The 16,382-nt window shown below is 27.3% G+C and overlaps 2 protein-coding genes across 4 annotated transcripts; one reads left to right on the forward strand and one right to left on the reverse strand.

Annotated features, from left to right (window-relative positions):
- The first annotated feature begins 265 nt into the window (after positions 1-265).
- LOC126897780 (odorant receptor 46a-like) lies at positions 266-5,927 on the forward strand. Of its 3 annotated transcripts, none has more exons than XM_050671643.1 (7): positions 266-395; positions 1,111-1,865; positions 2,188-2,272; positions 3,289-3,388; positions 3,479-3,598; positions 3,953-4,111; positions 5,705-5,927. In XM_050671643.1, the coding sequence occupies exons 2-7, from the start codon at positions 1,136-1,138 to the stop codon at positions 5,756-5,758; spliced, it is 1,248 nt and encodes a 415-aa protein (XP_050527600.1). In that variant the 5' UTR covers positions 266-395; positions 1,111-1,135; the 3' UTR covers positions 5,759-5,927. The 3 variants fall into 3 exon arrangements, with proteins under 3 accessions (XP_050527600.1, XP_050527601.1, XP_050527602.1); XM_050671644.1 differs by having other exon boundaries at positions 2,191-2,272; XM_050671645.1 differs by having other exon boundaries at positions 1,111-1,190.
- A 4,657-nt stretch (positions 5,928-10,584) lies between these two features.
- On the reverse strand, positions 10,585-14,412 carry LOC126898293 (uncharacterized; the record flags this gene model as incomplete). The annotated part of the gene is made up of 4 exons (XM_050672234.1): positions 10,585-10,720; positions 10,799-11,136; positions 11,302-11,400; positions 14,316-14,412. Coding segments are annotated over 4 exons (594 nt in total), but the record flags the coding sequence as incomplete, so codon positions are not given.
- Between the last annotated feature and the right edge of the window lie 1,970 nt (positions 14,413-16,382).

The following is a 16,382-nucleotide window of genomic DNA, read 5'->3' on the forward strand; positions in this document are numbered from 1 at the left end:
CTGTTTCAAAATAGAATTTCTTATAAGGATAGAATTTGGGACCCTCGGTATTAATTTTTTTCTATGAGTGAAACCCATGTGATCTTAATAATATATATTATTTAAATATTTTAAAGTGAAGCATAAATTATATTCCCACTTTTTGTTTCTCTTGAAATGAGGTAACAGATATGCAATGGCGTGTTAAAATATTCTAACATATTATTAGTAGTTAAATTATTCCAGTTGTCATTTATTTTGGCAGACCATACTTTCCAACCAACATTTTCGTTTATTATACATGCTGTTTAGTATATTACAAGTTTTTGTACAAGTAGGAACTAAAACTTTTATTTAAGCAAAAAGTGATTTCTAATTTATATATCTGCAATCATTGGAAAAAATTAAAAACATAGGTATGAAATAATTAAATTTGGAAGAAATATCTTTGTATTACTTTTGATTATTGGAAAAGTTTAATTAGATGTGATCGTTGTAAATTGTTTATACTACATTTTAAGTATAAATTAAAGACAATAGTGTAATATACAATGTTAGTATCCTAAATATATTAGCGTGTCAATATTACTTTAGAACACATTTTGAAAGAAATTGACTAGATTATAAATTAAGACTCAAAAAATAATTACCCCCAAAATCTTAAAATTAGTAAAAGTATTATTACATTTTATATAAGGAAAATTATTATATTAAGATCATTAACTTTAATCCCAATAATAAGTTTTCTTGATTTGAAACAATTAATAAATATATAATAAATATGAAATCTATCTAAATAAAATTAATTACAGTATATTTTTATTGAAAATAACTGTGATATTTAAAAAAAAATCATATTTCTTCTAACAAAACTTAAAATACAAAAGTTGACCATAACATTAAAACATTAAATTACATAAAAAATATTTCTAATTACAACATTTTTGTTCAAACTATGTCTGTATATAACTATTATACTGCGATGATGAGCAAAAAAAAAACAAAATCTAATCTTATTTTGTATGAATAATATTATATCCATAAAAAACAATCCACTGTTACATTATTAATCATATATGTATACAAATATATATATATATATATCTAATATGTATAATTATTTTTAAATAGGAAAAAAACCTGGATACCAAATGCAATGTGGCCGAATGAAAACAAATTTATTATCAACATAAAACTATCTAAGTTTTTAGGTTTAATTTCGCTTATTAATCCTAATTCTCCAAAATTGTATAATAATAATGTTTATCATATTATTATACGATTATTTTTAGGATATATTTTTATTATTGAAAGTTTATGTGTGGCTGGCCTTTATTTTTGGAATAATAACTTTAACCAATTTACTACGATTTTAGAAATTATAATAAACTCTTCCTTTATGATCTATAAAACAGTAGCAATAGTTAAACATTCAAATAAAATCTGGAAAATATTAGACTTTACTCGAATTGATTTTATGAAGTACATTTATCATGAAAGATATACTCTTGAGAAATGTCGAAAAAAATCTATACGCCTTACCAATTTGTATACTATAACATGCTATTTTGCATGTTTGTCCTGGGTTTTCATGCCGTTTTTTACGAATAAAAAATTTGTTGTTAAGGATCGAAAAGGTAATACTGAAATTTACCGATTAAATGTTTATAACATATTTTTCAATACATCGGTTACCAATTACAATAAATACTACTACTTTTTTCATTTTTTGGAGCTTATTTTCGGATTAGGCAGTATGCATTTCTCTATAATTTTTGATACTTTATTAATTTCAACGTGTTTCGCATTATCTAGTCAATTAGAAACACTAAAAAACACATATAGTTCTTTAGGACGAAGAACAATAAAAAAAACAGAATATCATCGTAAGTTAATACTATATAACATTTAACACTAACTGATATTTCTAGACCATTTTTTACACACCATTGATATGTAAAAAAACTAAAAGATAACGAACTTCTGGTACTTTTTACCTCGGTGTCTTAATATCCTGACTAAGACACTGTGATTGATTATAATTTAAATATTTGATTCCGAAAAACACGGATTTCTTTCATAAACTAGCATTTTATTTTCTATTCCCCAAACTTTTTTTACATCAATTTTATTTTACAAAATAAATAAATATTACAATAAAAACATAATTTTTCACTAATGTAAACTTTAGTCTCAAATCAATTTTAGAAGAATCGAACAATTGCAATGACAAATGTCAAGAATTATTTGAAGACATTAAAATGTTAATTTCTGATAATCAAAATTTGATTTTGTAAGTACGTTATTCTATTTTTACATGAACTTAAAATATTGAAAAAGTTTTTTATAAAATCAATAAGTATTATTGATTTTATACAGTATCAATATTTGAAGCAAATATCATGACTATCGATCCGTGTTTAAAAGTGATGTTTAAGATTTATAAATTACATAATTTGAAATCTATTTAAAACAAAATTTAATTATACTTTAGATTTATCAAAGATTTTTATTTTAGTAGGTACGAATACAACTGATAGATGCTTTTAACACGGCATCGAAACTGGAAAATTTTGTGTAATGTTTTTGATCTTAAGACACAGCCATTTTTTCAAATTAAAAATTAAATTCAATAATTATTATTTTGATAAAAAAAATTGTTTCTTATACCTCAGTAGTTTGGTCAAGCCTTATAGTCCAAAGAGAATCCCGTCACTATACACTTCCATCACACAGTTCACTATTATAAATACATAGAGTCCTTTACGATATTAGTTTTAAAAAATAAATAAAATGACACCCCTGCATTTTTATTAAAAAATTAAATAATTACATACATTTTGAAGAGCTGAGCACCCTGGCTACGCTACTAAATTGTATCTAATAACTCACAATATTTGACTCATAGAAGTGAATTGAAGAAACTGGTACAATAATAATATATGTCCACTTTTTAGTAGTAATTGCTTTATAAATTAGTGCAAAAAAAACATATTCTATTATTTGCTGTAAAGCTATAAAAACTTATCTTGTTTTTAACATTTAAAAAAAAATTATGTTTTATTTCTTCTGGGTAATTTTAAAAACTGGACATATTTAATCATTACGCTAGTACCTTCCACTAATAATAATAATCGAATTATGTAGAAAAATAGGCTAAAGGTCTAAATGTTTATACTATTTAATCGTTATAAAAGCACATTTTTTATGGTCACAACCTATAAAAGGTAGAAATTTTAATTTAAAATATACAATAATAATTTACTAATATATTTATTAATAAAATTCGTATATATTTATGAATTTAAGGATGATGGAACAATTCTATGACATTGTTCGTCCAGTTATTCTTACTCAAATAATCATATCTTCAAATACACAGATATTTATGTCCTACATGATATCATTGGTATATAACTGAATTATAATATCATAGTATATCAGTGATGTGATTTGTACATTTATTTATGTATAAAAATAAATAATTTGAATATTTTAGAATTCAATCAATAATAGCGATACAGACTCTATTGAAATAATAAAAATGATATGCGCTGTTCCGGTTTTTGGATTACAACTTTATTTAATCTGCTTCTTATTTGGAAATATAAGTGAACAAGTAATTTAAAAAAAAACTGCACACTTCAATTAGTCGAAGAAATAGGGGGTTAATTAGCATATAAATCTTTTTAAATAAAATTCCTGATTTTGGATAAATTCTCCGTAATATACAGAATGATAAATTATAATACAGTTTTCAAAATAATATTTTTTATCTAGGTACATTTAATTGAAAAATTTCTAATCACTTAATTCTTTTCTTTAACTGTATGGCTAATTTAATATTCTTTAAATTTGAAAAGCCTTGAGCAAACATTTTTTTTCATTTATTCATTATTTGTTAAGACTTTTCTAGTTTTTTAAATTTTATCTATAAAGATATAATTAATGATAATTCGTTCAAATTTTTTAGAAAAATAGTGTCAACTTTGCAATTTTTAGCAGTAATTGGATGGATATGGATTCAAAATGTACAAAATTAATTCTTTTCGCAATGAGAATGAATAATGCTAATCAATTGAACATGAAAATGACATGGACAAAAGTTGTTAACTTAGAATTGTTTGTTAATGTATGCTTAAAAATAATCACTTTATTTTTTACTTTAAAAATTAATTTATAATATCGATCAGTGCTAATATCTCTACCTCATTTCTTAAAAAACTAAAATTTTATGAACCCAAAAATTTTTAATGAAAATTATGTAAACTATGTTACGTTGAGGTTACCATAAAGGGTTTTTTTTAGAAATAAAAATTCATGACACGGTCTCTGTCAATCTGTTATACGCAGAAATCTAGTAAACCGTTGTCAGCCGTTGCCCTGCTATGTGTACCTGATAGTTAACTGACTAATACGCAGTGTTAGCCAGTTAACTACTATGTAGTCCAAGAAATGCCACACGACAACCCACCGTAAATGTAAATGGAGGTCACTTTCGTAATTCTTAAGGATTTTTTTTTATGTTTCCTTTTTTGTCAAAATTGCAGCTACACTGATCGCCAGGTACTACCACATCGACGTGTTATAATGTATATATATATATATATATANAATTAAATACAATAAAATAAAACTCAATACACATATTATTACTATATAGGTCGCAGTAGAAAATAGAAATGAAAATATTAATAATAATAACGATCATACTATTATAGCAAACAAATAACGACCAACGTACATGTAGTTAATTCTAAAAATAAATTTATTTTACTGTATGGACAACGGTTCAAAAACCGTACATAAGATCGCGCTAATCGTACCCGCAAGCACACGATTGGTCGCCTCGTTTATATAAGTTTTAAAATATTGTTCGGACGACGCTGTCAGTCGTCCAAACACTGCTCGTGTGCGCATGCGTATCCACATTTATTGTAGGAAACAACTTAAATGTTCCCCAAAACGACAAATGTATTATAACTATTTTACTATTTAAAAACTTGCATTTTTAATAAAAATGTAGATTTAAGAATGTACAATTAATTTTAGTAGGGGGCGTGATCGTCCCGTCGTCCAAGCCACGAGTCGCCAATGATATATATATATATGTGTGTGTGTGTTCATTAACATTAAGTTGTATTGTTAATACATATTTTCTTTTTGTACGAATATTCAGCCATTTAAATAAACGGGTCCGTTTATTTAAATCAGTAAATCCAATTTGAGTCGACTAGATTCTCCTACAATATATTTTGTTAATCAGAAGCACTGGCGTATGCAAGGGGGGAGGTTGAAACCCCCCAAAAATTTATAAGCTAAACGACAATTTTGGACCATAAACAATAAGTAATAACAATAAAAAAGATCATATCATACTATAAATATTTCCACAATAAAGTAATCGAAAACAGGAATTTTTGTAAGCGAAAACAATATGGAGAGTGTCACATCTAATTTTCTTTAAATTTCAAAAAAACCCCCCCAAATTTAATTTCTGTGTACGCCACTGACCAGAAGTGATGAAAAAAACATATTTTTACCCTGTTTTTTCTAACGAATCTTCTTCCTCGCCTTAATCCCAACTACTTAGGGTCGACCAAATCGTTTTTTCTAACAAATAAATTCCAAATTTATTTCTATCAAATTGCAGAAATTAATCGCTATTAATATTATTAATATATTTAAGTATACTATCGCTATTATATGTGTTTTGTTGTTTTAGGCATTAAGGATGAGTTATTCAGTATTTTCGGTTTTGGTAAAATCTAACGGATAAAATCAATACTTAATAAGTAGATATTTATTTAGTTTATAGTTTAACTAATAACAAAAAAATTGTACTTGAAATATGTATTATCAGTTAAAATATTAGTTTGTATTGTAAGGGTTAAGTGTAGCTATTAATAATAATAATAAAAAACATTGTAATTTTATACAATGAGAATTGATCACTTATGGCTAATATTATTTAAATATAAAAATATACTTGACTAAACAACTAAACTTCCACTTGACACGATCTCCCACATTATCCGTCCTCATATCGCTTTTAATTACATCCCTCCATCTCTTTTTTGGCCTTCCTCTACCTCTTCAATTTTCAACGTTCACTTCTATAACTGTTCTTACAGCTTCCGATTGTTCTCTCCTCATAACATGACCAAACCATCTAAGTCTATTTTCTCTCGTCTTATCCACGATTGATGCTACACCTATACTCTCTCTTATATGCTCGTTCCTTATTCAGTCACTCCACTCATCCATCTAAGCATTCTCATCTCTGCTACACTCATTCTCTGCTCTACTTTCTTACCAACCGCCCAACACTCTGAACCATACATCATAGCTGGTTTTATTACAGTCTTGTAGAATTTACCTTTCAGCCTCATTGGAATTCTTTTATCGTATAAGACACCAGACGCTTCTCTCCACTTCAACCACCCGCACTTAATTCTGTGTCTTACATCCTCGTCAATACTACCACTCTTTTGTACAACTGACCCTAAATACTTAAAACTCTCCAATCACGTCCTCACCTATTGTCACTGACCTCCTCATTTCACCTATCTCGTGTTCTCCTTTGTCAAACTCGTACTCTATATACTCTGTTTTACTTTTTCTTATTCTTAAACCCTTTTCTTCAAGAGCTGATCCCCACACCTCTAGCCTTTGATTAATTTCCTCCCTATTTTCTCCTATAAACACTATATCTTTAACAAACAACATGCACCACAGCACCTCTCCTTGTATTTCTCTAGTAATTTTATCCATCACTATAGAGAATAAGTAAGGGCTTAAAGCAGAACCTTGGTGCACTCTTACTCTTGTCCGAAAACCTTCTGATACTCCTCCTATGCTTTTTACCCGGGTACAAGTGCCATCATACATATTTTCTATTATATTAATGTACCGTTTCGGGACTCATTTTCTCATTAATGACCACTTTAAAACCTCTCTCGGTACTCTATCATACGCTTTCTTGTAATCTATAAATACCATACACAGCTTTTTATTCTTTTCCATAAACTTTTCTATTAGTTGCCTCACACAAAATACTGGCTACGTTGTTGACTTACCAGGCATAAATCCAAACTGGTTTTTAGATACCGATGTCTCATTTCTTATTCTCTTATGTATTACCTTTTCCTAAATTTTAATACTATGACTCATAAGCTTTATGTCTCTATAATTTCCACGCTCCTGTATGTCTCCTTTACTTTAAATATCGGTACCACAATAATATTTCTCCATTCATTTGAAATTTTCCCTTCTAATAAGATTTTATTTAAAAGTTCCTTCAATCACCTTAAACCAAAACTCCTAATATTTTCCATACTTCTACTGGTACTTCATCTGGTCCTACTGCTTTGTTCTTTTTAATTGATGCCACAGCCTCCCATACCTCTTTCTCAATAATTAAATCTACCAATCCCTCATTCCACGAGATATCCTCTGTCTCTTTTGGGTACTCCTCATCCAGTAATTTTTCAAAATACTCTTTCCACCTTTTTTTCAAATCATCATCACTCGAGAGTACCTTATTATCAACACTTTTTATACACCTGTATAATAATAATTTTTAGACCTATTCTCGCTTTCCTTTATTCCTAGCCTATCATATAACTCGTCATATCTCTTAAACTTCGCCTTACTTACTCCACACTTGGCTTCTTTGAACAAGCGTTTATACTCCATCCAATCTTCTCTCTTTTTGCTCTTCTGCCATACTTTGAATTGCTTTTTCTTACTTTCTATGATTTTTTGAATATCCTCATTCCACCACCAGGTTTCCTTGTTTCCTAACATTCTTCTCCTACTCTCACAAACAATCTCCTTTGCAGTATTCTTTACACAACTAGCAAATCTATTCCACACATTATTTATGTCTCCCTCTATATTCCACACCGTCTTCTCTTTTACTGTCTTTACAAACTTTTTATCATTTTCCCCTTTCAATTTCCACCGCCGAATCTTTTCCACCCTGCTCCTTCTATTTTTGTAAATTCTCATTCTGGTACACCGCACCTTCATTACCATCAGTCTATGTTGTGTAGTTACACTCTCGCCTGGTATAACTTTACAATCTTTTACTCGCTTTACGTTCTCTCTCTTCCATATAAAATAATCAATCTGTGATCTATTCCTCCCACTCTTATAAGTTATATAATGTTCTTTCCCCTTTTTAAAATAAGTATTAACCACACCACGATCATACGATACTGCGAAATCCAGGATTTTTCTCCAGCCTCATTCTTCCTACTAAAACCATATCCTCCATGTACTCTTTCATATCCTCTTCTTTCATTACCTACATGTATTACAAAAAACTATGATAATAGACGTGCCTGTTGGAAATGCTAATCACAGACTAGCGTCCGGCGGCCGTTCACCTGTATTTATGTCAGCGCCGCCGGTTATCGGTTAGTCATAAGACATATCGGTTTTACTTAATGCACCCAAAGAAAAATCTCAATCAATTTTGATAGAGAAATTTTATCAAGGGTTTATGATAATGTTTTATTAATACTAACAAAATAACTATTCTTATAAATAATTGAAGAGTGAATGTGGCAAACGTTCTATGTGCCAAAAAAGTGAAAAATTGTTTTATTTCTGATTTATGTTCTATGTGCCAAAGGCCACAATCTTGTATGTGTTTCAAATGTCAATTAAATTTTTTAATTGTACAAAATTGCATTCATAGATGGTGTTCGTTATGTGAGATATGCCCATGTTACCATCGTTTTTTATGTTTTCTGAACAAATATGTTTTTGGCACATAGAACGTTTGACATATTCACTCTTCAATTATTGTTCAAGACAAGAAAAAAAATTATCATATTGATAAATATATCATAGATTCAATAGTAATAATATATTTATCAAATTGAACAATGAATTTATTATATAGATCGATGTTTTTCTCTGGGTGTGGGCGATTTAGGGAAACAGCATGGTCGGTGTATCCTATCTTGATCCGGGTGATATCCACACCAGTGCAATGGTAATACCACGGCCGTGTTAAACTTACCAAGTGGCACACATTTTTGGGATCCTCGGACGTCAATTGAAAAAAAATTTAACCTCTTTAAACGTTTTAATGATCTTTGCAAATCATAGGTGCAATGTAAAATTAAATAATGTTAACGATTGCATAAACAATTTTTTAAAGTGGATTAAGGTAAAAATATTGGGATGGGGATTACTTGAGTAGCAATTCGAGTTCATTTAATATAGTAACAACGGTGCTGAACTCAGTTCAAAACCCGTTCATAGCACGGTTCAAAATGAGATTTGAATACGGAGTGAACTGAGTTCTACAAAAGTTCAGTTAGAGTTCATAGACCTTTCCTCGGTTTAGCATAAAAAAGTTCGATAACAGTTCAATAGTCATTCATTGGTTCAATAATAGCGTGATCTACGACGGTTCATTAAGTGTTCATTAGTTCAATAATAGCTACGGGTTTTAAAAGTAAATTTATAAGTTTTGTACATATTCAAAAATGTTATAATTTTAAAATAATATATTATATTACTATTTACCCAATGTGTCGTCTGTGCAAAAAATATATATTTTATACACATGATACATATACAGGGTGTTCAGTAAGTCAGGAAACGGGTTTCTATTGTTCTCATTGTTTGTAACAATGAGAACAATAGAAACCCGTTTCCTGACTTACTGAACACCCTGTATATGTTTATATAAAGTAATATAGTTAACCCTCGAATTTTAGGTATATTTTATTTTATATTAATAAATTAGTCATTATATTAGTTTGTATAGATTATACAGGAGTTCAAATATTAAGGAAAAGGGTTCCCATTGTTTGTAGCAATCGAAAAACTTGTTTTTCTATACTTATTGAACACGTAGTATAACAATACTACAGATGGACAGCGTACAGGCAAAATGTGATGTGTATAAACAGGGCGATTTCATAGAGTGAGTGGGGATTTAACATCCTTTAAACGTTTTTCACAAAAATACACTTTTAACTATAAATTCTAAAAATCTTGTACTCGATGCTAAGTTAGTAGGTTTTTTAACCTATGATTTTTATTAAATATTTTTAATTGTTCCTGTTATTAATGAATCTTTGATTAAGTTACATCAACATGACATTGTGTTCAATTCATAGAAAATTAACCACGTAACTATTTAAAGTCATAAATACCATAAATCAAGTGAATTTGCTAAGTGGTAGCTGGGTACATATCCAAAATATTAAAATAGGGGTAGGATCATTTGACATGCATAATTTCAAAATTAATATTGTGCGAATTTAAATAATCGAGCTTGTTTATAATGTGTTATGTTCAGAAAATTTTGTTTTGTTGGGTTTAATTAAATTCAATTAAAATTTTGTAAGTGAAGGTTTATTTTTATTTTTAAATATTAAATATATCAAAATAAGCCTGTTATGCAATGTTGTAAAAAATACTTTTAAATAGTATTTAAGTATTCACTCAAATAATTTCCAAAAAAATTATTTAAATTATCAACCAAATACTATTAATATTTATGTATTTGAAATAATCTTCAAATACAAAAATTATTGAAATTTGAAGTTATTTTTTTTAATAAAAAATTTGATGGTTGCACTTAAAAAATATATATTCAAAATGTTTATCAGACATGGTAGTCTTTTTTTAGTGATTGTAGCACCACCTAACACTAAAAAACATTAAAAGCTGATACTATGCTTGGTAGAAGAGTGTTGTATTTAATGATAAACTGAAAACAAAGAACAAATTTTTTAGTAAAATTATATTACTTATTGGATACTTATTCTAAGTATCCAATTAATCTTACTTTTTTAATTGTGGGCAAATTATGCAAACATTCTAATGTTTTTGCTGTAGATGTACCCAAGAATCTGTCAATTTCATTACTAACTGTTGACTTTTCCTCATGGACATTTTGTGTCCTGGTAAAGAAGCTAGATAAATCATCATGAATTTGGTCATAACCTCTAGAATCATTTTCACTAATATTTTGGTGCAACTCATAACAGGCATTTTTTAAATACTCGGTGGCCATTTGTTTTTTTACTTCATTTTTAATCCAGACAGTTTTAAATTGTAGGTAGCAGACAGCAGCAGTAATTAAAAATTTGTTCATCAAAGTATCAAAAAATCTTGTTTCTATACCTAAAAGAAGAGAGTAACATTTAATTATTCATATCAACAAAGTTTGTTTTTATTACACTACTCAGTGTACAAAAATATAAATATTCAGAATAAAACAATGAATATATAATAAATTAAAATATGTAGGAACATAAGATATTTATCAATATTATAGGACAAACTTACTTTCTCCCCATATATTATTTACGATTCTGTGCAAGCACTTTACATTTGCAGAAGGCTTCTTAACATTATTTATGCACTCCAATAATTTGAAAATTGAAGCTTTAAAAATATCAAGAATTTTTGAAGTTATGAACTTATTAAATATATAAAACTGCTAATTAAAAATTGCGTTAAATATTACAAAAAAATGTATAAATATGTTATTTAAATAGATTTACAAAGTGATTAATTTATCATTGACCACTAAATTTCTCCTAAAATAATAATTATCTTGGAAATATTTTTTTGTCTTTGTTGAGTACTATTGAATACTCAAATGTAGTTAAATACTTTTGAAGTGTATCTTTTATATCTTAAGCATACCAACTTATTATTTTTAAATGACAATATGAAACTTTTAACTTGCTTATAAACGAGATTATGGTCTAATTTAAAAAATTACTGGTCGATAATAACAATTGGACCAGAATTTCATAACTTCTTAACTTATATACTTAGGCGAGTAAAAATAAGCGACCAAAAATGTATAATGATAAAATCCGATTATTAATATACTACAAGAAAGCAATTGTATAGGTCTAAATTGAAAACAATGTATTGGTGGAAAATTCATTGAATTCAAGATATTTGAGAAAATGAATACTGAAGTCAATTGAGCCAAGTACTCAGAGCGACAAATTCATATAATCAGATGAACAAAATTATAGTGTCATAAATGTTCTTTGTGTCCCGCGGGTTAGAAATAAGTTAATAAGCAAACTGGCAATGTTGCTTTCATAAGTGCGTATAATTAAAAGGGACAGAAAGTTGAAATCATTCTTAAAGCTTATGAATATCACACGTTGCCAGTTTGCTTATTAACTTACAGTTTATTTTAATTTGTCTCCATTTTTAAAATATCTGTTTCATCTACTGAAAACGATTGTTTGAATTTGTCGCTCAAGAAAATAAAATTATTGCTATTAATAGACCGTCCGGTTGAGTTATTTTCCTATTTGTATTGTAAATAAATTGTATTAATAAAATATACGCTGTTCATTATATCATCGGCTTATGATACTTATGATTAATAATTTTACTATTATTATTATGTTTTAATATCAATTCTAAATTGTAATATAAATAAATGTTTTGGTTTCCTGTAATATATTGATTTTAATTTTTGCTATAAATAATTGTTTTATCTTTAATCAAGTTAATCAATTTTTTATTATTTGATGAACTTTTTTCTTTGCTCTGTTTATAAATGCAGGATAACACATTTCAATCTGTTTTATAATATTTAGTCTACTTTTTATTTTTTTAAACTAGTCTAAGATAATTTTTTTGACCATTTTATAAGCAATTGCAATATTTAACAAATAATTTTATGAAATAAAATTATCAAAAGTTTTATTATCATTTTATAGCAATAAAAAATTTTTTCTAAATTATTTTTTCGTTTAAAAAATATATGATTTCTGAACTTAGGGCTGTATTTTAGATATTAACCGACTTATTCCTAACATATCTAAAATTAAAATTTCACTCCCTAAAATTTTTTATAAGCTTAATTTTAATTTCAAGTATGCCAAATATCAGGTAATTTTAATAATTAATCAAGCGATTAAATTAAAATATGTAATATCAATTACAGTGGCGTACACAGAAATTAAATTGGGGGGGGGGGGTTGAAATTTAAAGAAAATTAGATGTGACACTCTCCATATTGTTCGCTTACAAAAATTCCTGTTTTTGTTTACTTTATTGTGGAAATATTTATGGTATGATATGATCTTTTTTATTGTTATTGTTATTATTTATCGTCCAAAATTGTCGCTTAGCTCATAAATTTTGGGGAGGGTTTCAACCCTCCCCCCTCTTTGCGTACGCCAGTGATCAACTATATTATTTATTCAACTTACATGAAACATTATAATAAAATTATGTTAAAAAAAAAAATCTGACATGCCTTAAAAAACACATTGAAAAAGTAAATACACGCCAAAAAGAAAAAATAGAACCAAAAAAATGGAATGACATTTATCAAATTGTTTATTTAAAATGACTTCATAGAGAGAATAAAACGATTTTAAACATGCTTTGCGTGGTATAACTTCATTTGATCTGTATTGATGCTATTGAGAAAATTATTTGTGAAAAATCAAAGAATTCATCTTCCCGACGGTTGTCGGTATTTGTGACACGTATCAAAGGGATTATAAATATTTGTCCAAATACGCGATAAGTGTGAACGGTCTACTCCTCGGTTATGTTTTTTATTTTGACGAATATTCGATCAAAATCAATACTTAATTTATTTATATTAATTGTTTTAGTTAATTTAATTATATGTTTTAATTAGTTAATTAAATAAATGTTCAATTTTATTATATTATTATACAGAGTGATTTTTTTACCGCTAGTCAATCAAGTACCTTTAAAATAATAAGTATTTTATAAATACATTTTTTTTTAATATATGTTAGTTACAAATGTATTTCTATATACTTGTTATAAAATAATTTTTAGGACCATTCCTTATACATTATACACGGGTGTCAACTTTATTTGTTTAAACGGTAACGTACATATTAAACTAGTTTATAATTAAGAAAATGACTGTCGATAATAACTTATGGACCAATACTTTGGAAGTTATTAGAATTTTAAAATATAATACTGATAGCGAAGCGCAGATACTGCTATTTTTACATTAGTCATTCTTCGGTCACACTTCTCTTGCCACTTAGATACAAAAATTAGAATATCTTATAAAGCACTAGTCTAAAATTTGTTGTTTTAAATTACCTTAATTTAATTTAATTACATTAATTTTTTAAATTACAAATGCTAAAATCGTTTTGTATTTTATAAGTTTATTAACACAATATTTATGCTCTGCATTTATTTCAATTAATAATTTAATAATATACTGTGAATAAAAGCAACAATTTTTTATGATTTGGTAATTTAACCTTCATTATTTATAAGCTAAAAACAATATTTTGAGATACACATTTTATTTAACTCACAAATTTGATCAATTGTTACCAACAGCAATGTTATTACTGGAAAGTCCAAATAATCAATAAAGGTAAACGAGTATTTTCTTCTTGCTTTTCTAAAATTTTAAAATATTATTTACAAAAATAGTGTTTTTTTAACTACGGCAGCCGTNGTAATTCTATATACGTTTTATTTAATAATGAAAATGCTTCGTGAGCTGCTATTTTTTTTCGTTTATTCATATATCTTTATAAATAAATTAATACACTATAATAATTAAAAAAAGTTTTAAAGTTAAAATTTTAAGCTAAAAAACACAACCACAAAATACACTACAATATTCTCCACTGATTGTCAACACTTAACTCAATATAGAAAATAAAAAATAATTTTACAAATTGACGAGTGATGGGAACGGTAATATTTGTCTACTTGTACTAATAGACGAACATTCAGTGATCTTTGTATATTCCACGAGTATACGACTAGTCGGAACAGTAATATTAGTGTACTTGTACGAGTAGACAAATATTCAGTATTCGTCCTAAATACGGCAAATAGACGGATAATGGGAACCCGACTTAAAATAGCATTTACAACGTGATGAATTACTTGTTAAGCAGCAATAACCGATTACCCTCACCCTTCAGTTGCTCCCACGCAGACTTACAAAACCAGTTATTTTATACTTTGTTATCGACGCATCGGGGGTACTATTTAGCAGTCGCTTATCGGAATTTATAAAAACGTTGTTATTATTAACGGGTGATAGGACTTAAATTTTAATTTTACTGTGTTCATTTTTTGTCTTAGTGTTACGATATTTACACGTAAATAATAATGCAAATATATTTATTAAATCAATATTTATAATATAATATATTTGTGACGAATATGAGTCTACAGCATACATTGTATTAACATCCAAACGTCCCAACCGTCCTTTTAGAAAGTAATTTTTTAATAGTCGACAAAAATTAAATATTGTCTCTCAAAAAAATTAATTATTAGTCAAAAAAATGAAAAATTTGAGTACGAATTTGAAGTTTATCGATCCCGAATTTATACGTAGTATAGGACATTATTAAATACCATTTTTTGATTTTTAAGACTCACAATGTGTTATAAGAAAATCTAAATTGTTAAGCGCATAATTAAAAAAATCTTTACATACATTACATTTCATAGAATAAAATTGCAAGTTTTACAAAAAATGTGTATCTCGAATCTTGGTCTTGGCGTTATTAAACAGCGTTTTCAAATTTCAGATTGACTATATATTTATATTTATTTATGATACATAGAATACTCCTTACTATATGTATGTATTGAGGGCGTGTACGCACTATAGTTTACTAGGTTTACTCGCACTATAGTAAATATAAACTTAAATTTTATATGAGCATTTCGATATTCAATTTTTTCTTTTCAACTTTTCGATCTAAAATAAAATCTACTATATATTAGAGAAGAAATGCATTTATAATTACCTCACTTGAAGGGCTAATTGTAAATTATTTAATTAAATAATTAATTTAAATTGATTAATTCTAGGACTATATATCGCCCAGTAGCGTATTTTTTTAATTCAGAGATAAACAATTTTTGCATATACGAGGTTATTCATGTCTAGTTTAAGGTTTGTCATAAATAATATAGCAATAAGTTCATAAACAAACTGGCAACGTTGCTTTGATAAGTCTATATAATTTTAAGGGATAAAACGTTATTTTCCATGTTGCCAGTTTGCTTATAGACTTATCTTTTATTTGCATTTACCACCTGGCTAGATTGACTTCAATGTACATTTCCTCAAAATCTGTCCATCGAATTAAAATTTATCAATGAATTTGTCGTTATTTTAGAAATAATTTTTTCCATCTGCTGAAAACGGTCATTTGAATTTGTCAACAAATAAACTAAAATTATTGCTATTAATAGACTTCCCGGTTTGTCCTATTTTCCCATCTGTTTATTTTCCTAATTATCGCCCATTAGTGTTGTAAATAGATTGAATTTATCAAATGTATGGTGTTAATTATGTCGGTTTAATCACATTATTCAAACACTACTTTTATTAGATTATTGTTATT

Source organism: Daktulosphaira vitifoliae, unplaced genomic scaffold (assembly GCF_025091365.1).
Source record: "Daktulosphaira vitifoliae isolate Bord-2020 unplaced genomic scaffold, ASM2509136v1 Scaffold_2, whole genome shotgun sequence".
Taxonomy (NCBI): Eukaryota; Metazoa; Arthropoda; class Insecta; order Hemiptera; family Phylloxeridae; genus Daktulosphaira; species Daktulosphaira vitifoliae.